Here is a 23,736-nt window from a genome sequence, read left to right on the forward strand (position 1 = left end):
AAAACTATTAGAGTATGAGATAGATATTCACTTCTATATCGGATAAAGCTATATATCAGCCTTCATTTTGATATTCAAAATAGTTAACATACATTATATAAAACACCCTTCATCTAAGTAGCTGAATTCAATTTTTTTTTTCTAAACATTTTAAAATTTCAATTGAAATGCCTAATAGTAATTAAATGAATGGAGCAAAATCAAATCTCTTAAGACATTAAAGGCAAGGATAAAAAGAAATACATACCTTAAAGAGTCTTCAATAACAACAAAGTTATGATGGGTGTAATGAAATTTTGAAAAGTAATGGTTTCAACTGAAAAGTTAGGTTCAATGGTACAATAAGAACGACCTCTACCTCTATAGTTTATCATTATTTTAGCAACTTTTGTTTAAATAATGTTAAAACTGAACATAATACCCATTTTGATCTGTATTTTTCACATTCATAACTGATAATTACATGCAATACAGTTGCGATACATAGACTCCTTTCAGTGTCAATAGAGGATTCGATAAGATACCTGACCTGTTTGAAAGGCTTTTAGTATGCATCTTTTAGATTTCAGCTTCTATATCTTCAATTGTCTTTAGTTAGAACGGCTACACAAAATTTACGACCACAATAACAAAAAATAAGAAAACTTGGAACTATACATACATACAAACTATCTTCATTCCTCTCTGGGAATCCACCTACTCCACCACAGGCTCTTGCTTCGTCGGCTGAACTCGTCCATGCTTTCGTTTAACGTTTTTAGGATCTTCCGTTGCACCTTCAGAATCGAAGCCAGAGCGTTTCTTTCAGCACTCGCTTTCTTCTTCGGCACGATTTCCTGCAAGTTCAAAACAACAAGACAACATTCAAATTTCGTCTACAGCCTAACTTTTCAACCCATTCTCTCATTTTTATCTATGACAGCTTTGTTTTTCATTAAAAAGAAAAGAAGAGGGCAGTTTTCATAAACAGACTTTGAGCTCCAGAAGCTGAGCTTCAGTGAAGCCGCCATCCTGCTCAGTTCCTGATTTTGCCATTAGCTGAATGATCCAATTAGCAGCTTCAGTGTAGTCTTGTTGTGTAGCTCTAAAGAATTGCAGCCTCAGTTTCTGCACCAAGGACAGAGCCAATAAACCTTCCCTGTCGAAGTATGGGTGAGCTAAAGCTGCCTTAGCGCTCGTTCTTTGTCGTGCTTTGTATCGAACCATTGACGTCAACAGTTCCCATCCTATTCCTTCATCTAAACCCAACAATTCAAAGCCCTTTCTTAGGTCAGCACTGGCACGAGGCTCCACGCTTTTCCTCCACGCCACTAAGTCATAGTCACACCTCTTCAATTGACGGTTAAACTGTATGAGGCCGCTATCTGTCCGCATTGCTGGAAATGCCTTCAAGAACAAACCAAATTGCAAGTGTCACTAATAACCAATATGCATCAACAATAACTTGAAAAATCACACTCTGTAGTTCATAGTATTAACATCATTACTTAAATGTTGATATAGCATACTGAATGGATTAGAGCAATGCTTCAGTGTGTTAAAAAAGACATACTTAGTCATCACTCATCAATTCAATCAGCATGTCATGTCAACATTGAAATATAGTCTTAACGAACGAGACTAGTTCGAATTAGATTTACCATCTGTAGGAAGATGAGACCGGTGCTGTAGATATCAAATCTATCAGGGAGGTTCATCTGTTAAGCCCATGGCATATCATCAAACTCAAAAACCATTAATAAAGCTTAGAAATTTTAGCATCGCCACATGGACGTTTTACAATGCTGCGCACCTGCCATAGGACTGGGGAAAGTGCGGTTGCCACTGGAGCCGAGGGAGCGGATGGAGTTTGAGTGCTCATGATATATTGCTCTGGGGCAGCATATCTTCAATGCGAACAATCATAAATCATTACACAAAATTGATATGAAAAGGCATGTACAGCAGCAGTTTCAGGCTAAAGCTACCAAAACTACCGAGACCGAAAATTTTGGATCAATTACCATAAAGTTTCCTCACTCCCCTGATACGTTCGGTTACATAATTAGAGAGAACATACCTAGGATCCAGTAGAAACTCCTTTGGAATATAGTTAATGCCAACTCGAAGATCAGCTGCAGCTCCAAGATCAATGATTTTGAAAGTGCGAGATCCTGCTCGGGTATAAAATGAGAGAAGAAAATTGTTAATAACATAAATTCGAATCAAAACCATATTTATTTGCCTTCGCTAGTTACCTTCAGAGAAAATGATATTCTGTGGCTTGATATCCCTATGCACAATCCCTGTGGAGTGAAGACTATCCAATGCAAATAAGAGCTGTCGCATTATGGTCTGAATGATTCTATTCTCCCTTTCCAACCCTTTTGGCAGCTGCTGGCCCTCCCCGAGAATCATCCTCTCTACCTGACTTTCAAAGCCATCACTTAGCTATCTATCTATTTCGGAAGCGTAAAAGTTGCAGCAGCGAAGTTACATCACACTAACGCCTTATTCGATTCATAAGTGTTTTATAAGAGAGAGTACCAACATTATAGGGAAAATCTTTGGATTGCATTAAATCTGCCAATGTAGCTTCCCCTTCAAACTTCCATATGAGCCAATATTCCCCACCTCCTTTCTTTGAAGAATTCTGGGAATAAATTCAACATTAGTCAAAATAACAGAATAACTCCAACATATATATAATGATTTTTTTTAACGTAAATGGATTTCTAATGACTAATTTCTTAGTTTTCCAAATGTAGTAATGTATTTTAAAACCTAGGAATTAGGGAACATAAAAGGGAAATGGTCGCTATACTAACTTATTTTTTCAAAACCAAAAACCAAACATGATTCTGAAACAGGCAATTAATAAAATGATGTCCTAAATTAAGAGGGTATTAATAGCCAAATGGAGCAACACCTCAAGGAAACCATACACGAAGTCTGCACAGCTATTAGCACAAGCTCGTCGCACTCGTTCGTTCATCCAAATTTCAACTGCACCATACTCAGTAGCCTTTTTCAAGACAAGGTCGCCTTCCTTCTGGTAAAAATGAAAAACTATATTTTAACAAGTGTATACATGCATTCATTGCACATTAAGTAGCTAAAGCTATAGCATTCATTTTGTAGTTCTATCTTCCTCAAATAATACTAAATTCTAAGACCAACAATTTTTATGATCACGGCCGTTAAAACAACTAATAATTTCTCATCCCACAGTGCTTTTAAAAATCTAAAAACACTTTAAAAGGAGTGCTTGATTAGCACTTTTATCGAACAGTTGTTTATCAAGATCACTACACTAAGAAATCTAATCTAAATTTCAATTCAAACTCACTCTTAAGGGACAATAATGATCAACTTAAATAAGCTGAGAGGTAAAACTAAAAAACGAAGCAAGCTCCGAGTGTACCTTCTCTGAAGGATTTTTAGCCAGTGCCACTCTATAGACCACACCAAACGCTCCTTCTCCCAACTTCTTTCCCAAAACAAAATCATCCTGCCAATAGAAAAGAAATTCAACGACGAAAATTCTCAAACATCAAAGAAAACTTGTGATATAAACTAGACATTGGCAAACCTTTCTGAAAGTGGGTCTGAAAATCCTCTCGACGAATGCAAGAATAAACATATCAAAGAAGCCAGGAGCCACTCCAGGAGTGGCCCAGAGATAAGAAAGAGTGCCCAAAGCCAGAATCGCACCAGGAATTGTGAGAGTTAATCCATTAGGCTTCGGCAAAGTGCTTCTGTAAATGATATCACCGCACTCCATCACCGTACAAGGAAGCCCCACTCCCACACCCACAAACAGATTATGAACCACATCGATGAGCTCGGTGCCCAGAGCCGAAACCACAACCCTTCTCGGATTCTTAATCGATACCCTCCAACAGTAGGCCGATTCGAAGGCCGATTTGTGCTTGAACCTGATCTTCTTGCCGAGAAATGGGGAAGTGGGGTGTTTCAAATGGCGCGGCTGGAGCTTTGAGACTCCAATACTAACCCCACCTGCTGCAGCAACGGCGGCGGCCATGGATGAAAAGAGTGAAAGGAGTAATTGGACGAAGGGGGAGGGGAAGAGGAATGCCAGAGAATAGATACTGGCGACGATTGAGTGAAGCTTTGAATTTCGACCACAAGTGTGAATTTCATTTTTTTGATATTTTTGTTGGGAGGATCAATAAGGACAGTTTAATTTTCAGGTAGTATTGTGATTGTGTGGAGGCGAATTGGTGGGTTGGATTGGAGAAGTAATAAGCACCACAAATGACACGCAGAGTTGCGTATTTGAAATTTGGGCTTATTGGTTGCGTTGGTTCATCAAGTTTGGATATCTTGATCTTCTTAAAATGTTGGTGTCGTCTTGTAGAGGTCGACGCTTGGCTTTCAGTGTTTCTAACTTTGATATGTCTTTTATTTTCTTCTCCCATCCTTCATTTTGAGTTTATGATGGAGAATCAATTTGGTTGCCCACCTCCATTCTAATGATTTTTTTTCTCCAAAACTAACACATGTATTGTTATTGCTAACACGAAACATATTCTTTATAATTAAAAGATTCACATAGTATCTTTGGAGTTAATTATACTATTGTTTCGATCAGACCTCATCCCGTCTATCTAAAATAGAAAATTAAAAAATAATTTTGATGAGTAAAACAATTTACTCGGTATGTACCCAATTTGTTATCATCAAGTTGTATAATTATCTTTCCAACATATTTTAAGTTTTATTTGCAACATATTCTTTATAGGTTTTTGGTTTGCAACATATTCTTTATAGGTTTTTGGTTTGAATCGAGTCCTCCGTCCAACTATTACCTTTCCATCTATAATAAGATATTTTGGCTAACTTTAAATTTTATCGGTTGACTTTATTTATGCTTATTATAAATTTTGAACTCGTATGTAAGACTCGTTCGTATGTAAGACTCGTTCTTGGTTAATTATGAACAGTCTACTAACTATTTGGCAGCCTAAAGTAGCACACAGCTCGATGGTCAAGAATACTCATTGTCCTTAACTTAGCATACAACACTTCAGTTCGGGTTTTTTGCGTGGATTAATAGACTAAAAATACTAACACATATCTTGTAACAGCTCAAGCCTGCCGTTGGCAGATATTGTCTTTTTTAGGCTTTTTCCTTTTGGAACTTCCCCTCAACATTTTTAAAGTGTGTCTGCCAAAAAGAGGTTTCTAAACTCTTATAGAACGTTTCATTCCCTTTTTCAACCAATATAGGATCTTTCAATTCACCCCCTTCGAAATCCAACATATTCGTTGGCACACTGCTCTGAGTCCGACTCTAATATCATTTGTAACCGTCCAAACTCACCACAACAAATATTGTCCTTTTTGGGCTTCCCCTCATATCATTGTAGGCATCCACAGACTCATCATAAGCATGACTTGTGTCAAAAATGTGAGCCAACGAGCACCAATGAGATCCCTTAAGTCATCAACAATCTTCTTGGTTTCTATATTTAAAATTTTTAACCCGTGAAGAAAAAGTTAGAAATAGAAGATGGATATGCAATTTGATCATTAACTCTAATATTTTTTCATAAGCTCAAACAATTGAGTTTCAAGGAAATGTAACTTCCAAAAAGAATTTTCAGGAAAAGAATTTTTGAAAATTTTCTTGCAAATATCTTAATACCTTTTGCGATGACATCACAAGTTTCCCTCTGAACCTTTTCCACTGCTTTCCCAAAAGAGCAAACTACTCAAAGAGTGGCAGTAGGGATGAGAATGCTCAGAAATAGTCAATGCAGAAATATAGATAGATGAACATAATAAGAAAATGCTTTGAAGTAATAGAACGCCTTAAAAATAGAACCTGTGAATTGAGTAAAAATACCCTTGCCACAGTCGTGGAATATTATATAATATGAAACTGTGAGATGGACTGGATTTAAACGCCAAAAAAAATACGGAGGCAAATGGTTTTAGATATATGTAGATGTAATGCCTCTAGGTTGCAGTTTTAAATGTACGGAATAAGGTACAAGAAAAACAATGGGGTTGCTTGGATACCCACGAGGAGCTCCTCTAGCTCCATGTTTCTTCAAGTTTTATTCAAGTGATCAAAATATGAATAGAATCATTACAAAATATGAAATTCTACTGCAGAAGAAAGCGGGGAACACCAACCAAGTGCAGCATGTTTGAAGAAAGGAAGATGACTTGGAATATCTTTTTAACGCCTCCCAGATGCCACCGATTCAGTAGAAAACAGATTCTTTACTCGGGAAAGAATTGAATCGTGTGCCGGGTCATATGGGTGATCCTTGGAAGGAATCTCCAATATCGCAGGAATTGGCTTGTTATAGCTATCTACCAGAAACCTGATCATGTTTGCAACCTGAAATAAAAAATAAAAAAAATTTGTTTCAGTTTGATGAAACAAATATTGAAAACTTAAACCAAAGCAGATGTTCCTAATGGCCACAGAGGAATAGAAAGGTGTAAACATATAGGAACACCAAATAGACATTAATCCATAAAACAGGAGGGAGGGGTTTCATAGGATTTTTTGTTCAAGGAAAAGGCAACTAGTCAACCAATAACGAAGTGTTAGGAGTAATTTTAGACCAAAATCACTTTTGTCATGTGATTTTGGGCGTGACAAAAGTGGTTTTGACCATTCCAAAATCACTCTCAAACTTTTAGTCACAATAAAACAAGTCATACTTACATTGGATAGAAAGGGAATTCAGAAAACAACTTACATATTGACTAATCATCACTATTGCAATATCCTCCCTTGTTGTAAACTCTTTGAAAGCATCTTCAATTTGTTTGACAGTTGTCTCTAAGACGTTAAGAGTTAAACTTTAGAGACATAAGAAGAGGATAGAAAGACAAGTCAAAGTGCATATTTGATAAATGGAAAACACTATCATCACACAAAATGGCTCTGTAAACCCATGGAATAAGATGAACAGATTCCTATCAAGTAGTGAAATTTTTGTTTTTGGTTTAATCACAGCACCATCGGTCACTGCTATTTAGCTATCAACGACGTGGCATCAAACCAAAAGTTGTCTTAGAGACATCAGTACAATAACACATGAAAACATTTTAAATACACTTCATTTGCAAATATTAAAAACAGCTATCCATACTACAAAAAGATGATTTACTACTGCAGGTCTTTGTATAATGCGAGCTAAATTCCAGTGCTAGGCCGGTCAATCTGGATTCTAGATCACACACACACATATCTCATGCAGAACATTTTTTTCTTTTAAATAAGAAACAAGAAGGTATGGTATTACAAAATAAATAAATAAAATAAAATATAAAATAAAAAAGGAAAGCGACGTCCCTAGCCAAAGAAGACTGCAAACATTTATTTCCAATGGGGAAAAGGAGAAATAAGTTCACATAAAGAAAGTGTCGCAAATGATAGAGAATTTAAGAAATGATCTAAGGACTTCTCTTTATTGATGAAGATTCTATCATTCCTTTCAAGCCATAAAATCCAGAAAACATTAGTGAATTGAAGCCAAAGGCCCTTCTTTACCAAAATTGTTGGTAATAGAATGTTGATGTCCAAGGGTGGACCACAACCAATTGAACGTGGAAAGAACATAATTCCAAAAACTTTCAGCATAGGAGCAATGAAGGCAGAGATGAACTTCCGACTCTAGATCTTTATTGCATAGAGGAGACACCATCTCAGAAACCCAAAAAAAAGAAACACAAAAGGTCCTTTCAATTAATTATTATTATTTTTTTAAATCTAAATGAATGGAGATGATGATAATTAAACAATAATAATAATAAACCAAAACCTCTTGATAGTTTGTCCCTTTAATCTTTTGGCCTACTCAGTGAATAATTATTTTTCAAATAAATTTTTAACTAAAAAAATTAAACATTGCCAATGCTAATGTACATATCTATAGCAGCCCAGGACATGAAAATGTAGAAGCTATGTCATAAACATGAAAAATGAAAGAAGCTATGTCATCAAATTATCTTATTTATTATATCAAGGGACTGAGCATGGTATTCAACAAGCTTCAACTGGACCTACGATCCAAGGCCAAGAAGATTCAATAAGTGTTCCTTCTTCATCTACGAGACCATTTGGAGCTTTGGAAGTTAAGATTTGCAAGGTTAGGGTTATCTTAAATAGCACTTGATCAATAATTTCCTTGTAGACTTTATTTATTATTTTAATTTCATAACTCTTTTTAGTGGGCATTTGAAGGGTAGAAGGAAGAACTTCACTCACTTCTTTTAGCGGCTATGTGAAGGATGGGGGTTTCTTTTGTGGAGAGGCTATAAATACCCACAAAATGGCATGTAAAAACAAGCTTATGAGATTATAAATGAATGAACTCTCAAATTGAGACTTTCACCCTAAAAAATTTGAGCATCATTCTTGCCATTTCTAAGATTTCAAGTCATTCTTATGGTAGATTGTATTCAAGTCATTCAATCAAGTCTTGATCAAATTCCATGGTGGAACGACTCAATTTAGGGCAAAGTTTCAAATCTTGCATCTAGATTTTTGATCTTAAGAGGTAATCTAATTCGATTTTTGTTTCTTGGTTGATCCGAATTTTGTATAAGAAGGTATTAATTTCTTTGATTCAAGAGTCTAACTTCAACAAAAGCTTGGATCGTTGGGCTGAGGATTAGGATTGACTTATCACAACTACTTCAATCACAGTTTAGTATCCCACCTGACCACAATTTTTATATCATAATAACAAAATTCTATCATGAACAAAAATTGAGACACTCGACTTAATAATAAAATATAACCATATTTTGTTAATTTGATTTTACACACAGATTTGTTATAGCCATTTAATATTCTTATAGGTCAAATTGGGAAACAAAATTACTACTTAGGGGAAAGTATTCGCTGTTTACCAAATTCTATCTTAGCTCTGATGATTTTTTCAGGAAAGTCTGCAATGATAAAACATAAATTGGAGGGAAAACAAATTTTCATCTTGGTTTAGACCAAATCCTTAAATGTGTCAAAACTAAGTTTCAAAGTGGAATACTACAAGTTTTGGAGCTAATTTAGAATATCATATATATCACTGGGAATTTTTGTGAAAAGCTAACGTTCAAAATGGACTATCTTAAATAACAAGGATTTCAGCAAGTTTCACACGATTTAGACACGAAGTGTGAGCCTAACAAAATAGGATGCCAAAGCTACAAGCGAAATGGAAAATCAGAGTTGCAAGATATTTGCATCAGAGGGATACTTACTAGAGTCCACTATAAGGTAATTAGTTTTTCTTCGCAGGTCAACATTACCAACTCCAGCAAGAAGAAATCCAACCACCGTATCCTATTATAAAGAAATTTCAGATTAAACGTATAACCAAAATCCATGCATAGTTCAAGATACAAAACACAACAGAATAAGCTGGAGCCCAATCATTATCATTATGTAGATGTTTTTTTTTTTTTTTTTTTTTTTAATAATATTATCCAGATGCTTTATTTTTCCTTCAAATTTGCAATTAACTGAAGAATAAACATAAAATTCCAGAAGAAGAAAAATTGAATAATGGATGTTTATCTATCAAAGTTGACAGTTTCATAGAAAAACTACTGAAGATTTTACTGTTGGGTTCAAGACTAACTACTTATGTAAACGTGATTAACTAGCAGATTTGCTTTGACACACATACAAGTAGAACCCTATTAAGATTCGGGTTTGCAAGGTACTTGAACCACATACGACACAAAATAAGATCACATGTTTATCTGTAAAAAGAAAACCAAACACCAAAATCACATATCAATAGGATCAAATAAGTACGGAATATTGACTCCTAGTGAAATTCGAGTCAATTTAATAGTTTAAGGTACCCAGAAAGAAAAGCTGTTGCAATATGGAAATGTATTGGGCGTACCTCATCAGCAATCATAGAAATAAGCGCTGAGTTTTTGGTGGGGATTTGAGCTTTTCCAGCCATTTACGAGATGTAGCTACGAAAAGAATTATAAACAATTATACTGCAAATCTTAATTAACAAAACACGAAAAATATTTGAACCAGAAATGAAAAGTTCGAACAGAAAATCCGCATAAAATTAAGCGGGATCAGGGGCGGGGAGTGTTATCCCAACTGGGGTCAAATCTCCAATTCACAGCGAGATAGGCAGAAGCAAAAGAAAAAAATGAAAAAAAAAAAAAAACAAGGGAACGAAACTGAAAGCCATGAGATTGAGAATTTACAACTCAGAAATCGAACAATGGGGTTTAGGGTAGCAGTGAAATTCAAAGTTTGTTAGTGAAAATCAGGAGTAGAAGAGAAGGGATTGAAGCTAGGAATCGAGATCCGGCGACAAAAAGGAGGGTGAGGTGAAATGGATCAGTGTAAATACCTAGAAGCCGAATTTGTGATCGGAGGAATTTTGTTCGTCGGACACGGAGCTTTCCAAGATCCGAAATTCGAATGCAGGCAATCAAGACAATTCTCTTCCATCCAACACCGACGGGTGTACGTTCTGATTCGATCCGGTTTTGGCTGGACTGAATACTAAACCGACCTGATTCAGGTCAGGTCGTTTCGGTTCAGTTGTAATTTCTTTACCCGGTTCTCTTTTTTTCTTCTTTAACCGGTTCAGTTATAATTTCTAAACCACGGTGGTATGATATTTTTCTCTTTATTTTTTATTTCTCAAAATGTCTCGTACCAATGGAGATATGTTTTCTTGTCCACGATATTCCTCTTAATTAGTCAATGTCTGACTATTCTTCTCAATAATCTTCAACAATCCTCTCCTCAAACAAAGTATATCATAGAGTCTCCCCTTAAGCCTCATTCTCTAGAACCCTCGAACAAAATACACATTTTGTCAGGCACTTGAGTCACTTTTGACTACACCTTCGAAGTTCACAATTTTTTTGTTAAACACTTGAGGATTCTATTAGCATGGCTAAGTTGAGGCATGACTCTCATACTAAATGATAAGGAATCACCCCGAGAGAAAGTAAGATTTAGATTACCAATATCACAAGGAAAAAACACTTTTTTAGTATTCGAATCACTCCACAAACAAGATTGAACATGTCAAACTTGAATGATTCTAAACATGCAATCTAACTACATAGAATGGTAAAGAAACTTAAACCTTGACTAAAAGAAAAGCTAGAACAATTAGCCAAATCACTTAAAGGGAAAGTAAAATTTAGATTACCTTGTTATTAAAATATCTCACGGCAAGAACATTTCATTGAGATTTGAATCACTCTACAAGTAAGATCGATCTGGTCAAGCTGAAATGATTTTAAGCATGCAGTCTAAATTACATATAATTGCAAAGAAATTTGTCATTGCTAAACAAAACACAAATTTTGGGAGAAATATATTTTTGGTGAGTTAGATATAGGTCGAGTATAATTTAGATGTTTAAACATTAGTGAGACATTCTAATGGTTGGAGTTGNAAAAAAAAAAAAAAAAAAAAAAAAAAAAAAAAAAAAAAAAAAAAAAAAAAAAAAAAAAAAACAAAGACAGCCATAGATGGAGAGAAGGGGAGAAAGAAGAGAGAAAAAACATAAAAAGAAAAAGAATGAAAAATATATTTAATTTTTAATAGAAAAATATCAGATCAATACAAATTTTGGAATTGATCTAAATATATATATATTTTTTATAATAGACATAGAAATTGATAAGGACAGACAATGTGTAAAAGTTAGAAAAATTATTTAGTATTATTTGCAGCTATAAAAAAAACTATTTTTATATCTAAGCTTGTGTTCATTTTCATTTTATTTGCACCCTAAACGGTTTCGCGGTAAAAGTATTCTATACAATGAGTTTGTATAAGATTTGACCATAAATATTTAATCTCTTTTTATAAATTCGTTAATGAACAAATTAATATTTCACATGTGATAAATATTTAATCTCTTTTTATAAATTCGCTAATCGAGAAACTAATATTTCACATGTGATCATATACTCGATTTTAATCTTAAATAAGTTATCAATTCCAATCAATTAATTATATTTATAGCCATTCATTGTCTACCATTATGGAGTAGAAACTCACCCTATAGGGAGGTGTAAACATAAGTAGTTTCCTCCTTGGTTTCACTTGAAAAATAGGGCTCATCTTCTCACTTAATTAATCAATTCAATAAATAAATAAATAATATATATAAAATTGAAAATGTTTAAATTAATATTTAATATAATATATTATATATTATAATATATTAAATATACAAAAAGAAAATATATCTAGTTGAATAATAATTTTAGTACATAATGATATTAGATATAAAAGAGAATATTTATTGTATTTGATACATTAAATATAATTTAAATAAAATATTATATTCTAATATGTTATATATTCAAATATATTATTTAAAAAATATTTTTCCAAAGTTGTATTTGAAAGTAGAGAATTGTCTAAGTTGTCTCCCATCCTTACGTTCAATTCATAGAGTAGTTGAAAGAACTGAAGTAATTTAGAGACCTACAGGAACTTTCTTTATATTTCTAAATTGTTGCGCGAGTGAAACATTTATTCTCCTATGTGAATTAGAGCTCAAATATGAATCCAATATTAACATGAAAACTGCAATTAAGTGCGAAGGAAGTAGCCCGAAATATTGATTAACCTCGAAAGCTTGATTGACTAATCTTGAAAACCTAAAAAATCTTACGAAATTCAGGATGGATCCCATTCGAACATGACTAAGCATGCTTAATAAAGCTTAACCAATCATAACGAAAAACTTTGCTTAATCGTCGAAGAATCAAGTCTGAAAGATTAATTGAATCTCAAATAGGTGTTTGGTTAGCTGATTCTAGCCGCCCAAACATTCGGGGTGAATATTTAATTCTGTAAGACCATAATTCACAAACTACGAACTTTTATTCCAAGTTTAGAAAAAGTCAAAACATCATACTTGAAGTGTTCACTCCAAGGAAAAACCCCAAGACAGTACAAGGATCACCTTGTACTAGATTCACAAATAATATTTAATACCAAGGTAGGCTCTAAATTTCCGAAGAACTAAACTACAAACCTCAATTTGGAGAATAAACTTAATGTTAGCGATAAAGTTAGACAATTGGATCAAACTCAAAAGGGTAGAGGACTGGAGAAAAACTAAGGCCACACAGGACCTCAGCTAATTTGAGCAAAAATACAGAAGTTACTGCACCAAAAGGCCCAAAATTCGACCTTGTCAAGTAGAGGTGGGTTAAGCACATGTGAATGCATCGCACGCCAACAGTCCAAGCAAAAAAAAAAATGCTTGATTCAACCTTTTACAAGATGAAGATAAGAGGGAAGCAAAAACCTAGGTCATCCTGATGTAAGCATCACATTAGTGTGCAATTCTCATTAAATCAGTGTAAATCAGGTGTATTTCCTTTGCTCAAATTTGTGTGTTCTCATTCTCGTCCTTAAGATTTGATAAAACACTCAACCATAAAGAGAATGACGGTGATTGAGCAATCCAGTCTCCTTCTTGGTTCATAATCAAATATTTCAAATGAAAAACCCAACAGGCAGTCAGCTGGGATTAATTTTTGGTCCCCAAAACAGCCGTATAAGATAAAAATTTCTCTCGGTATCACAGTTCACAAAAATTAAAGTAAATGGAAGTAGAGTTCATACCTGTATGCTACACATGCTCTTCCAAAATCCTTCAGGTTTCTATATTAAGGGCCAACGAGTGTTTACAACTGGCCAACAATGTAATGTAAATCTCATCCTTCATCCCTCTCCTCAACAAAGCGGATGCAACATCAGACGGGCACGGTCGCCTTATTTTCCTCATGTGGCTGAGCATCCTGTACTGTTTGTTCTTGAGCTGCCTTGTTCTGTTCAACTGCTGGTGGCTGAGCAACCTGCTGCTCTGTTGGTTTTTTCTCGGCCAATGGAGTAGACTTGTTCTCTTCAGACGGAGGAGGCGGTGGTGCCAGTTCTACAGGAACACACGGTCTCCAGACGGTCTCTTTGCCAACATCCATGAGAGCTATGCCCAAGGCAGATAGGTCGGCTCGGATTTGGTCACTTCTCGCAAAATCTTTGTTTTTCCTTGCTTGTGTTCTATCGTCGATCAATTTCAGTATATCATCTTCCACCATGCCTGCCCTCTTAACTGCTTTGTCTTTCAACTGCTGCAAAACCTACACAGGGAAAACACCTCACATCAGAATTGCATGTTCAACTAGTTGAATTCCAGTCTATAATATACAAACCTTCATCTCGTTCTCATATTCATTCATTTATTTATTTATGTAGAGAAGACAGAAGGTTTGTTCTCTTATGATCCCAATGCTTTGAATATTTCATTTGATCTTTTAACTTACATAGACAAATTCAGAGTTGATTTAATAACAGTCTTTGTTTCTTGTTTCTAATTTCTAGAAACGATAGCATTTGGTAACTGTTTATAAGTTTTAGAAACAACAAGGTCTAATCTCTTATTTCTTATTCCTATTTCAGTTTTCTTTTCCCAAAAACATAAATAAAAGTCTATTGACATGTGAGGGACCAAGACAATAAAAGTGTGAAGATAAATAAAAGGAGCAAAATAAATAAAACACCAAGACAGATTATATTTACTTCAGAGGAAGTAGAAGAGGATAGTAATCCTAGAACATCTAGAACTTCTCGCAATTCCTTCTTCACACTGATAAGGGCCTGAATCATTGAGAGCTGTTGTTTCTTTGGTTGCTTCTTCTGATAAAATCAAAAACATGAATGGTTATTTTACATTGAAAAGAACACGAGAAGAGGCAGCGGGATAACAAAATGTAAAACGAGAATATATTTTCCCGCTGTAGTCAGTTTAGTAGATTATAATTATTTTCATCAATTTAACAATACACTTCAATAAATGGTAAAATTAACATATACAGAACCAAGTTGTGATCGAGAGAAATGAAAGAAAGAACAAATTTAGAAAATAAAACCAACCAATAGATCACCCAACATCTCACTAATAAAAACAACATAAAAACTCCCAACTATGAAAACAACCCAACTACAATCAAAGCCATAAAAACAGAGCATCTAACCTGACCACAAAAATACTACCAACTCAACACTTGATACTAAATTACCAAAACCAAAAGAAACTCCAATATAATCATAAAAACCAGCCCCCTAGTCTAGCCCAATCACAAAAATGCTTACAGCAAGTAGCAAGTCTCAACAAAAATAAAAATAAAAGAAAAAATTAAAATCGACTCAATGGATTGAATTCCTTTAAATGAAAGTATTCACTCCACTGCTTATTCAAGTTCAAAATTCAATTTGATTAAATCAAAACTTCTAAACAGTGGTATAAACAAATTCCCAGCATTGGAGAAGTGCCTGCGTGCAAAAAACTGTACCTTCAGCGAGGTTAAAGTACTATTTATGAACTTCAGAGCTTCCTGGAAAGCTCCAGTCAATATATGTGCCGTGTTCAAGTCATCTGCCATTCTAGTTTGAAATTCGGAGCGTAGATTATTGATGCATTCTTCAGCAGCAGAGGAAACAGGATCTTTTTTGGCTGTTTTTCCCAAACCCTCAGTCAGGATTTCCCCTTGATGTTGTAATAAAGCATCTTCACAATCTTGGAAAGTCTAACAATTAAACAAAAATGGGCCATGAGTATCAACTAAATAAATGAACTGATCATTTAGGAATTATCTATCATGAGTTAATTATGGCACCTTGCATCACCGATTATAAACAGCGACCATGAGTTTCATTAAAAAAACTGATAATAATAAATGACAGACCATGGGACGGTAGAGGGTATTCTCAGACATTGATGGGATCACAAACCTGGTATATATAATAAATAGTATCTGATGCACTATCCAACTGGGAGACAGTGTAGTTGAGAGGAGACCGATAGTGAGCACTTATTAAAAAGTGTCTCAAAACTAATGGATGATACCTTTCCGTAATCTGCAAGTACAAGAAAAAAGTAGTAGGTAATAACAAAAACTAAACAAAAGGTAAAGAAACTTCAATAGCTCCTTTATGCCCATACTACCTGGCGAATGGTGAAAAAGTTACCCAGTGATTTGGACATCTTTTCATTATTATTTGTAACATGCCCATTGTGCATCCAATAACTGATTTTACTCTCTTGGCAGGCAGCACAGCTTTGTGCGACCTCGTTTTCATGATGTGGAAAGATCAAATCAATGCCACCTCCATGGATATCAAACTTAAAAGTAAGATAATGAGCACTCATAGCACTGCATTCTATATGCCATCCTGGTCTTCCATGACCCCACGGACTTTCCCAACTTGGCTCACCAGGTTTTGCAGCCTACAAAAATTATATTTATTAAAAACACTACACAATTAATTCCTATTCCTACTTTATAGCCAAATTGATATCCGCTTTTAACCTTCCACAATGCAAAGTCAAAAGGACTACGCTTTCTTGGATCTACAGCAACCCGTTCACCTGCTCTATGATTTTCAAGTTTTTGTCCTGACAATTGGCCATAATTTGGAAATTTTTCCACAGAAAAGAACACGTCTCCATCAACCACATAGCCATATTCATTATTTATAATCTGCAAATTTATCAACAAAAAATCAAATAAGACAATCCAAATCACAGTCAGATGAGTAAACGTTAGCCCTTCATTCACATCTGGAACAAAGAAATATTCATATGAAACAGCAAGATAACTAAAAGTTCATAAAATGCAAGACTCCATTGTGTCTTCTAAATAGAACACTCCCTAAATTCATTTTAGAAAATAGCCTCCAACTTATTGGTATCATTCATATGAAAAGCCAATTCCATTTTTATATCCATTAGTATCCATCCAAGCGTGCACCTTGAGAATACTTGAGAACAACCACCTAACACTCCTACATTTAATGCTCCCTATATTAATCAATGAATTCATTTTAGAAAATATCCTCCAACTTATTGGTATCATTCACATGAAAAGCAAATTCCACTTTTATATCCATCAGTATCCATCCAAGCGTTCAATAAATCATGTTAGAAAATATCCTCCAACTTATTGGTATCATTCACATGAAAACCAATTCCATTTTTGTATCCATCAGGCGTGCACCTTGAGAATACTTACGGACAACCACCAAACTCTCCTACATTTGATGCTCCCTAGATTAATCAATAAATTCATTTTAGAAAATACCCTCGAACTTATTGGTATCATTGACATGAAAAGCCAATTCAATTTTATATCCATGAGTATCCATCCAAGCGTGCACCTTGAGAAGACTTAAGGACAACCACTTAACTCTCCTACATTTAACAGTCAAGAAAACTGACGGGAATAAAATTCCTACATTTCATTGTCAAAAATAAAAAAAACTCATAGGAACTATATTATAGATAGTTGCCAACCATGACTTGAACTCATTCTCTCTAAGTCTTCTAATATTTAATTCACCCTCATTGGTGTCACGTGGATAGACAACCATAGCAAAAATTTCAACACACACAATCCATGCACATTTCTTTTTCCCACAATAATTACAAAAATAGTCATTAAAGCAAACATAGTTATATTTGGAAGAAAACACATTTAAAGAGCAGGTGGTAAACACACTACTGCAGTAACACCGGATCTCTGACCAATCATTATGCCTTCTTACAGCGAATTTCTAAACCACAATTGGCTAGGTATGGACAAAAGTTGCACGTATTCTAAAATATAAATATACATACGAGATATGGATGCATTCTGCAATTTACAGGAACAAAAATAGATAAAGTTTGCTGTTGACCTGGATTGGTGCATTTTGCTTTCATTGTTGAGTGAGTATAAAGATCCATACCTGAGTTATCATGTCCTTAATTTGTTCCAAGTGATCTGACACACGAGGTTGGTGTGTTGGAGATAGGCACTGAAGATCATCCATGTCAGCAAGATATTCCTGGCAAAAGCGTTCACTTAATGACAGTGGATTCTCCCCTGACTCATTTGCCCGTCGAATTATCTGTTAATAGTAAGAATAGCAACCTCAAATACAGAAAAATATAACGACTAGAGAAGGCCACGACTTTACTACTAGGAAAATGTAAAAATAAACAAATTAGGCAATCTAACTTCATAGTAATTGTCTCCAAGACTAACTATAATTAGACAGTTTGTAAGTTACATCACTGGCTTCGAATTACTAAAGCAAAGGAGAAACTTAATCACTCATTAGTCAATGAAAAAACATCGTGGGATGTTACCCCTTGTGCATTTATTAATTATGGTCATTGTTGCTGGACAAGGGTCCTTTAAATGAAAAATACAAACGAAAACATTTACTCTTTCAGTAAGAAGCAAATAAAAAGCTGTCCCATGTTGAGCTCAAGTAAAAAGGGAGTAAAATTAAAAATAAATTAGATCTGAACCAAGAAGAGCGATAGATCCACCTTAGTTTACACCAAGATATAGCTTGGTAAACAACATTGTCGAAAAGTTTTGTGTAGGTCTGTGTCTTTTCTACAAATATTCTCTTATTTCTTTTTTTCCACCGATTCCAAAAGAAAGCCATGATGAGGTTTTCCCATAATAGGGCTTTTGCGTTCTTGAAAGGGTGGTACGTTAAGGCCATATCCAAAAAATCCTTTACCTCCCTAGGAAATGTGAGATGACATTCAAATATATTGAGAATCGTTATCCAGAAATTCTGAGCGTATGTGCATTGTATAAACAAGTGATTTTGTGATTCGTTTTCTTTCTTGCATAATGGACACCAATTTGGAGATAGAGTGATATAGGACATTCTTTTTTGAAGATTTTCACTTGTGCTGATGGCTATATGTGCTATTTTGTAGAAGATGGAGGGGGTGATTTTTGTTTGATGTAGGCGTATATTTAGCCTTTATAAGATTTCGCCATAAGGCCTTTTCTTCATGATGATATCTCCATATCCATTTGGCGAGGAGAGCTTTGTTCTTCTTCCTTATCGAGAGAAGACCGAGGCCTCCCTTTTCTGTTGGGAGGTTTATAATATTCCAATGAACAAGGTGTGCAACATCTTTCCACAAGTAGTTTCTGAAAAGTCTTTCTATATCCGCGGCCACTTTTTGTGGCATTTCAAATAGACATGTAGTAAGTAGGGAAGTTGGATAATGTGGTTTGTATTAGGGTAAGTCTTCCGCCTTTTGAACTATAACGTGATGACCATGTTGACGACCTTCTTTCTATTTTCTCAATATTAATCTTCAAAAAGGAAAAGGATTTGTGGTTTTCTTTTAAAGGTAGCCCTAGGTACATATTCGGTCATTCTCCCTTTTTACAACCATATATGCTGCAAATTCTTCCATGATCTCTGTGCTAATATTGATGCCCATGATCTCTGTTTTTTGGAGATTGATATTTTGTCCAGAGAATCCTTCAAAGGTTTTTACCGTCTCAACCAAATCAGAAAAGAGGATTGTGTCATCTGCGAACGGAAGGTGGTTGATGCTCAAGCCTTCATTACCAATCTAAAAACCTTTTATCTGCCCTTCGTATTCTGCTTTTGTCAGTAGGCAACTGAGACCGTCCATTACCATGATGAAGAGAAAAGGGGATAGTGGATCTCCTTGTCTCAGACCTCATGTGGCATAAATCTTCCCTCTCAGTCTTCCATTGATGATGATGGAGAAATTTGTGGGTGAGATGCATCCTTTAATCCACCTTCGCCATTTTGGGCTAAAGCCTTTTGCCACAAGAATGTTTTCGAGGAAAGTCCAATCAACCTTGTCGAAGCCTTTTCCATGTCAAGTTTAATGACTACACATTTTTGTTTCTTTCTTTCCCTTTCATCAATGAGTTCGTTGGGCATGAGGGATGCATCAAGAATTTGTCGCCCCTCAACAAAACCTATTTGTTTCCCAGTGATTGTGAAGGGGGGAACCTTTTTAAGACGTTCAGATAATACCCTTGCTATGATTTTATATAGACCGGTCGTGAGGCTTATGGGATGAAAGTCTGTAACAATGCGAGCATCCAGTTTCTTTGAGATCAAACATATGTATGTTTCATTCAGGTTGCCATTAATAACTCTGTTTCGAAAAAAATCTTGGAATACTCTCATGATATCAGCTATCATAATGATCTGAGGTAAAACCATCTGATCCTAGAGTTTTGTCGGAGCCCAAGTGCCAAACTGCCTTCCCCACCTCTTCTTCAGTGAAAATGACCTCGAGGGAGGCAGCTTGCTGTTGATCAATAGGACTCCAGTCAAGATCGTGAGGAAATTCGCAGAGGGCATTGTCCCTTGCGTATAAGGACGTGTAGAAGGACACAAATTCTAATACAATTTCTTCTTCGTTTACTAAACTTCTGCCTTGTGCGGATAGAATTCCATGATGGTACTCTTTCGTTTCTTTGTAGCCATGATACGATGGAAAAACTTGGAGTTTGTCACCTTCCTCTACCCATTGTTTTTTACATTTTTGTCTCCAAGATTGCTTTTCATTTACTGCCAACGAAATAAGTTCTGCATTCAAGAGCTTTTTCTGTGTGTTGAACTAGTGTGATGGAGCCAGTTTCCTCCATCTGATCAAGGAGGACAATTTCGATTAACAGTTGGTTCCTTTTTGTGGAAATGCAACCAAAAACCTCCTTATTCCATTTCTTTAGGACTTCTTTTAGTCTTTTAAGTTTGTTGATGAAACCGTGCCCTAACCATCCACAGAGGGGAGTATTCTTCCACCAGTACTCTACCATTGGCAAAAATTTAGAATGGTTCAGCCGCGTATTCTCAAATCGAAAGGGTGAGGGGCCCCATTTACAGCAACCCATGGAAAGTAGAATGGGATAATGATCAGATGTAGGTCTATTCCGTCTTTGAATCCAGCATTACTGAATTTTCCAAGGAGGCCTTCTGTGGCAAGAAATCTATCGATGAGTATCAAGGTGGGTGGAGATCTATTGTTTAACCATGTATAGAGTCCATTACTAAGGGAAAGGTCAATGAGTTCAGCTTCTCTTATGAAATTGTTGAAGGTGGGTGGAGATCTATTGTTTAACCATGTATAGAGTCCATTACTAAGGGGAAGGTCAATGAGTTCAGCTTCTCTTATGAAAGCTTATGAAATTGTTGAAGTGTCTCATGCTTTTGGTGGCTTTTCCACTGGATTTTTCATGCGCCCATCAAGAAGTATTGAAATCGCTTGCCAAAAGTCAATTCTCTTTACATAAGCATAGATCCTATAATTCCTGCCAAAATGTCTTTCTTGATATCCACAGGGGCCATAGATTCCTATAATCCAAACACTCTAATTATCAGCCAGTGTAATATGTGTGGTTAAGGTTTATAAGCCTTTGGTGACTTCTGAAATGGTCAAAGCTAGGTCGTTCCACATGATTAAGATCCCCCCTGATAAACGGAAGCATCCTAAGCTGACCAACCAATATGTGTGGCACTCCAAAGGGATTTAAGTATCCAGCGATCAACATAATTCAATTTTGTTTCTTGAAGAATAACCATAGTGGGATTGTATTTGAGGAGAAAGGACTTGATTAAGGCTCTCTTTTGCCAATCTCCCAATCCCTGAACATTCCAAGAGATAATAATCATAAGAAGTATTGACCTCCCAATTGTGATTTGCTCGATTTCTCATAATTGATGTTTGAAAGAAGGCTAGCAATCTCCCTAGTTAGTTTACTCGATTTCTTGGCCGTAGTGAGCTTCTTTGTCCCAAATGGTATAGCCATGATGCACATGTGGTGCTCTTTTAGCCATGGTGCCAAGATTTGGATGGCTCTTGTTGGTGTGAGTGTTACTGATGTGAGTGTTGCTGATATCGAGGAGGCCTCTTCTACCTCAGTTTCATCCTGCTTTCCCTGAAAAAGAGTGCCAAGCTTTGTATCCGCAAGGTTGATCTCTAGCAATAGGTGAGAAATGTTGGCCTTTTCTGCAGCGGGGCATGGTGGGGCGGTGGAGAGGGGTAAACGGCTAGATGCATATTCATCGTTTGATTCTTGGTCAATGCCAACCGTGGAGAATTTTGTTCTTGGGGTGAGGAAGGTTTTTTGGTTATTTATGATGATGGCATGTTTTTCTGGTGATATTGTCACAACTTGTAGGTCGGGGATAAGAAGTGGTATAGTAGATGGAGTTTTGGAGTATGGTGTAAGGTAGGGTGAGGGGTTGGTGGCCATTGGTTTATGTGTGGGGAGGCTATGGGTTTATGGGGCATGGAAGATGGGGAGGGTGGCGGAGTATGGTTTGGTTGGGGGGTTGGCCTTTTTTTTAAGGAGTTGGCTTGGAGGGTATGGGGCTGTCCATGGCAGGTGGGTATGGTCGTTACCTTTTTGGGGCTTTGTGGTATGACCATAGACTCTGTTATGTGTAAATTTGGTGTTGAGTCTTGTTGTACTTGAGAGGCCCCTCTAGGTGTTGTTTCTCGGTGGTTTGACCAACGATGTGGTCCAAGAATGCCGCATGAAGTATCTATAATAAATTTGGTATCCTCTGGGGTACAAAATCTTTTCTGTGCTTGTTCAGTGCGTTGGTAGCCAGTCATAACGTCAACAAACGATTCTCCATAAAAGCAAGGGTCTATATTGACCATAAGGGGAATCTTGGATAATGATGGTATTGAGATTTCTGCTGGTATGAAACCTGTGTATTTTTCTCAATACAAATGGTGGCTTCCATGAGGTCCACTCTCGATGAGGGTTTTTTTTAGCAATCTCAATAAAACCTCCACAGGCATCTCTTATGTGTTTCAAAGTATCGATGTCCCAACGATTTAGAGGAAGATTTTTTATTTTAATCCAACCTCCATAAGAGGGAACCACGGGATCATTCAGGTGCTTTTCATCAGACCATGGTTCTATTTTCAATGCCTAGTTACCAACTTTTTACCAACCTTTTTTATTATCAACTAATGAGGCTTGCTCCTTTGACGTGTACCGAAGAATCGTCTTGTCTGCTCTGTAGGGGTTTAGTTGGCTAAAGTCATTGAGCATGGATTGGATGCTCCGGTTTATCATAAACCAGTCATCGTGAAAATGTTTCCGAGTGACAATCACCATCATATCCCATACAGTATGAATGGGGGAGAGGGAAAACTTGTTGATTGTCTTTTCCTTTTTGTTTATAATCGAAAGGTATGTTTCTACATCTGTCTTTCTATCTTCTGACATTTGTGGCGACTTTTTAGTATCAGGCAAGGGTTGTGTAGGTCGATGAACATGTCTATGGTCTTGTCTTCTTCTCTGAGGTCTTGAGTTTAGTTGATGGTTTGGTATTTTAGTGGACAGCAAGGAATAGTTTCATGTGTCGTCAATGATTTTAGTTTTTTCTATTTTAGTGGGTGGTGGGGGGGATCATGGGATGTGCAGGTGTCTTCGTAGAAGGAGCGGCTGTCATCATGGTCTTATTCAGTCGGAGGAGTGGCTAGCGGGTTCTGTCATTGTGCAGCGATTCAGACGCAACTCTTTGTCTTCCGAAGTGTTGTTCGCAAACCTTCGTCTTCCCCACCTTGGCACAACCCCGGAGGTCGCGACTCTTCGCCTTCTTTGTCTTAAGGAGGTCGCGACTCTTTGCCTTCCTTAAGGAGGCAGCGACAGTGGCACCAAGAGGCCGGCTTCAGATGTCGTGACTCTCTCTCACTTTCTCTCAAGCTGCTAAATTTAAGCTTTTTTTTTTTCCTTTGATTCAACTTTTTGTGCTTTTTAGGTCTGCAATGTGTTCACTACCTATGCAGGAACCGGAAAAACTGACATTTTCCGTCACTACTGACATTTTCCATCACGAGTGACGAATCAGAAACTAAAATATAAGGCCTCCAATCA

The 23,736-nt window shown here is 36.2% G+C and overlaps 3 protein-coding genes, 1 long non-coding RNA gene and 1 other non-coding gene across 7 annotated transcripts in view; 1 reads left to right on the plus strand and 4 right to left on the minus strand.

Moving 5' to 3' along the window:
* On the plus strand, positions 1-18,563 carry LOC111810855. Its single transcript, XR_002817461.1, has 3 exons — positions 1-12; positions 17,538-17,540; positions 18,377-18,563. It is a non-coding gene; the product is annotated as an uncharacterized LOC111810855 (long non-coding RNA).
* LOC111810816 (serine/threonine-protein kinase STN7, chloroplastic) lies at positions 416-4,197 on the minus strand. The gene is made up of 10 exons (XM_023697623.1): positions 3,572-4,197; positions 3,404-3,490; positions 2,909-3,031; positions 2,531-2,632; positions 2,238-2,406; positions 2,060-2,153; positions 1,793-1,886; positions 1,641-1,697; positions 973-1,386; positions 416-836 (listed from the first exon to the last, which is right to left on the minus strand). Exons 1-10 carry the CDS (start codon positions 4,022-4,024, stop codon positions 675-677), a joined length of 1,755 nt encoding a protein of 584 aa, XP_023553391.1. The 5' UTR covers positions 4,025-4,197; the 3' UTR covers positions 416-674.
* LOC111810836 (V-type proton ATPase subunit F) lies at positions 5,878-10,492 on the minus strand. 3 transcript variants are annotated; one of them, XM_023697641.1, is made up of 5 exons: positions 10,362-10,492; positions 9,888-9,963; positions 9,235-9,316; positions 6,723-6,805; positions 5,878-6,355 (listed from the first exon to the last, which is right to left on the minus strand). In XM_023697641.1, the coding sequence occupies exons 2-5, from the start codon at positions 9,948-9,950 to the stop codon at positions 6,191-6,193; spliced, it is 393 nt and encodes a 130-aa protein (XP_023553409.1). In that variant the 5' UTR covers positions 9,951-9,963; positions 10,362-10,492; the 3' UTR covers positions 5,878-6,190. The 3 variants fall into 3 exon arrangements, with proteins under 3 accessions (XP_023553409.1, XP_023553415.1, XP_023553424.1); XM_023697647.1 differs by lacking the exon at positions 10,362-10,492 and adding an exon at positions 10,213-10,342; XM_023697656.1 differs by lacking the exons at positions 9,235-9,316; positions 9,888-9,963; positions 10,362-10,492 and adding an exon at positions 7,520-9,220 and having other exon boundaries at positions 6,723-6,803.
* On the minus strand, positions 6,888-7,029 carry LOC111783064. The gene has a single exon (XR_002813274.1). It is a non-coding gene; the product is annotated as a small nucleolar RNA snoR2/U65 (small nucleolar RNA).
* The window catches only part of LOC111810826 (cysteine--tRNA ligase 2, cytoplasmic), a 20,516-nt gene continuing 10,231 nt past the window's right edge, over positions 13,452-23,736 (minus strand). The window contains exons 4-10 of the mRNA XM_023697635.1: positions 17,783-17,944; positions 16,366-16,536; positions 16,002-16,283; positions 15,788-15,913; positions 15,349-15,582; positions 14,576-14,692; positions 13,452-14,136 (exon numbers count right to left, since the gene is read on the minus strand). Coding sequence (XP_023553403.1) covers positions 13,753-14,136; positions 14,576-14,692; positions 15,349-15,582; positions 15,788-15,913; positions 16,002-16,283; positions 16,366-16,536; positions 17,783-17,944 — 1,476 coding nt within the window. The 3' untranslated portion in view covers positions 13,452-13,752. The remainder of the gene's footprint in view (positions 14,137-14,575; positions 14,693-15,348; positions 15,583-15,787; positions 15,914-16,001; positions 16,284-16,365; positions 16,537-17,782; positions 17,945-23,736) is intronic.

This window comes from Cucurbita pepo, chromosome LG01, assembly GCF_002806865.2.
Source record: "Cucurbita pepo subsp. pepo cultivar mu-cu-16 chromosome LG01, ASM280686v2, whole genome shotgun sequence".
Lineage (NCBI taxonomy): Eukaryota > Viridiplantae > Streptophyta > Magnoliopsida > Cucurbitales > Cucurbitaceae > Cucurbita > Cucurbita pepo.

Coding starts and splice junctions, on each gene's coding strand:
- LOC111810816 (XM_023697623.1), bottom strand. CDS start 4,024: ATGGCCGCCGCCGTTGCTGCAGCAGGTGGGGTTAGTATTGGAGTCTCA. Junction 2,633..2,908: donor TCGTGTATGGTTTCCTTGAG/GTGTTGCTCCAT, acceptor ATTTATTCCCAG/AATTCTTCAAAGAAAGGAGG. Junction 1,387..1,640: donor GTCTCATCTTCCTACAGATG/GTAAATCTAATT, acceptor TTGTTCTTGAAG/GCATTTCCAGCAATGCGGAC.
- LOC111810836 (XM_023697641.1), bottom strand. CDS start 9,950: ATGGCTGGAAAAGCTCAAATCCCCACCAAAAACTCAGCGCTTATTTCT. Junction 9,317..9,887: donor TTTCTATGATTGCTGATGAG/GTACGCCCAATA, acceptor TCTTTATAATAG/GATACGGTGGTTGGATTTCT. Junction 6,356..6,722: donor TAGTGATGATTAGTCAATAT/GTAAGTTGTTTT, acceptor TTTTTATTTCAG/GTTGCAAACATGATCAGGTT.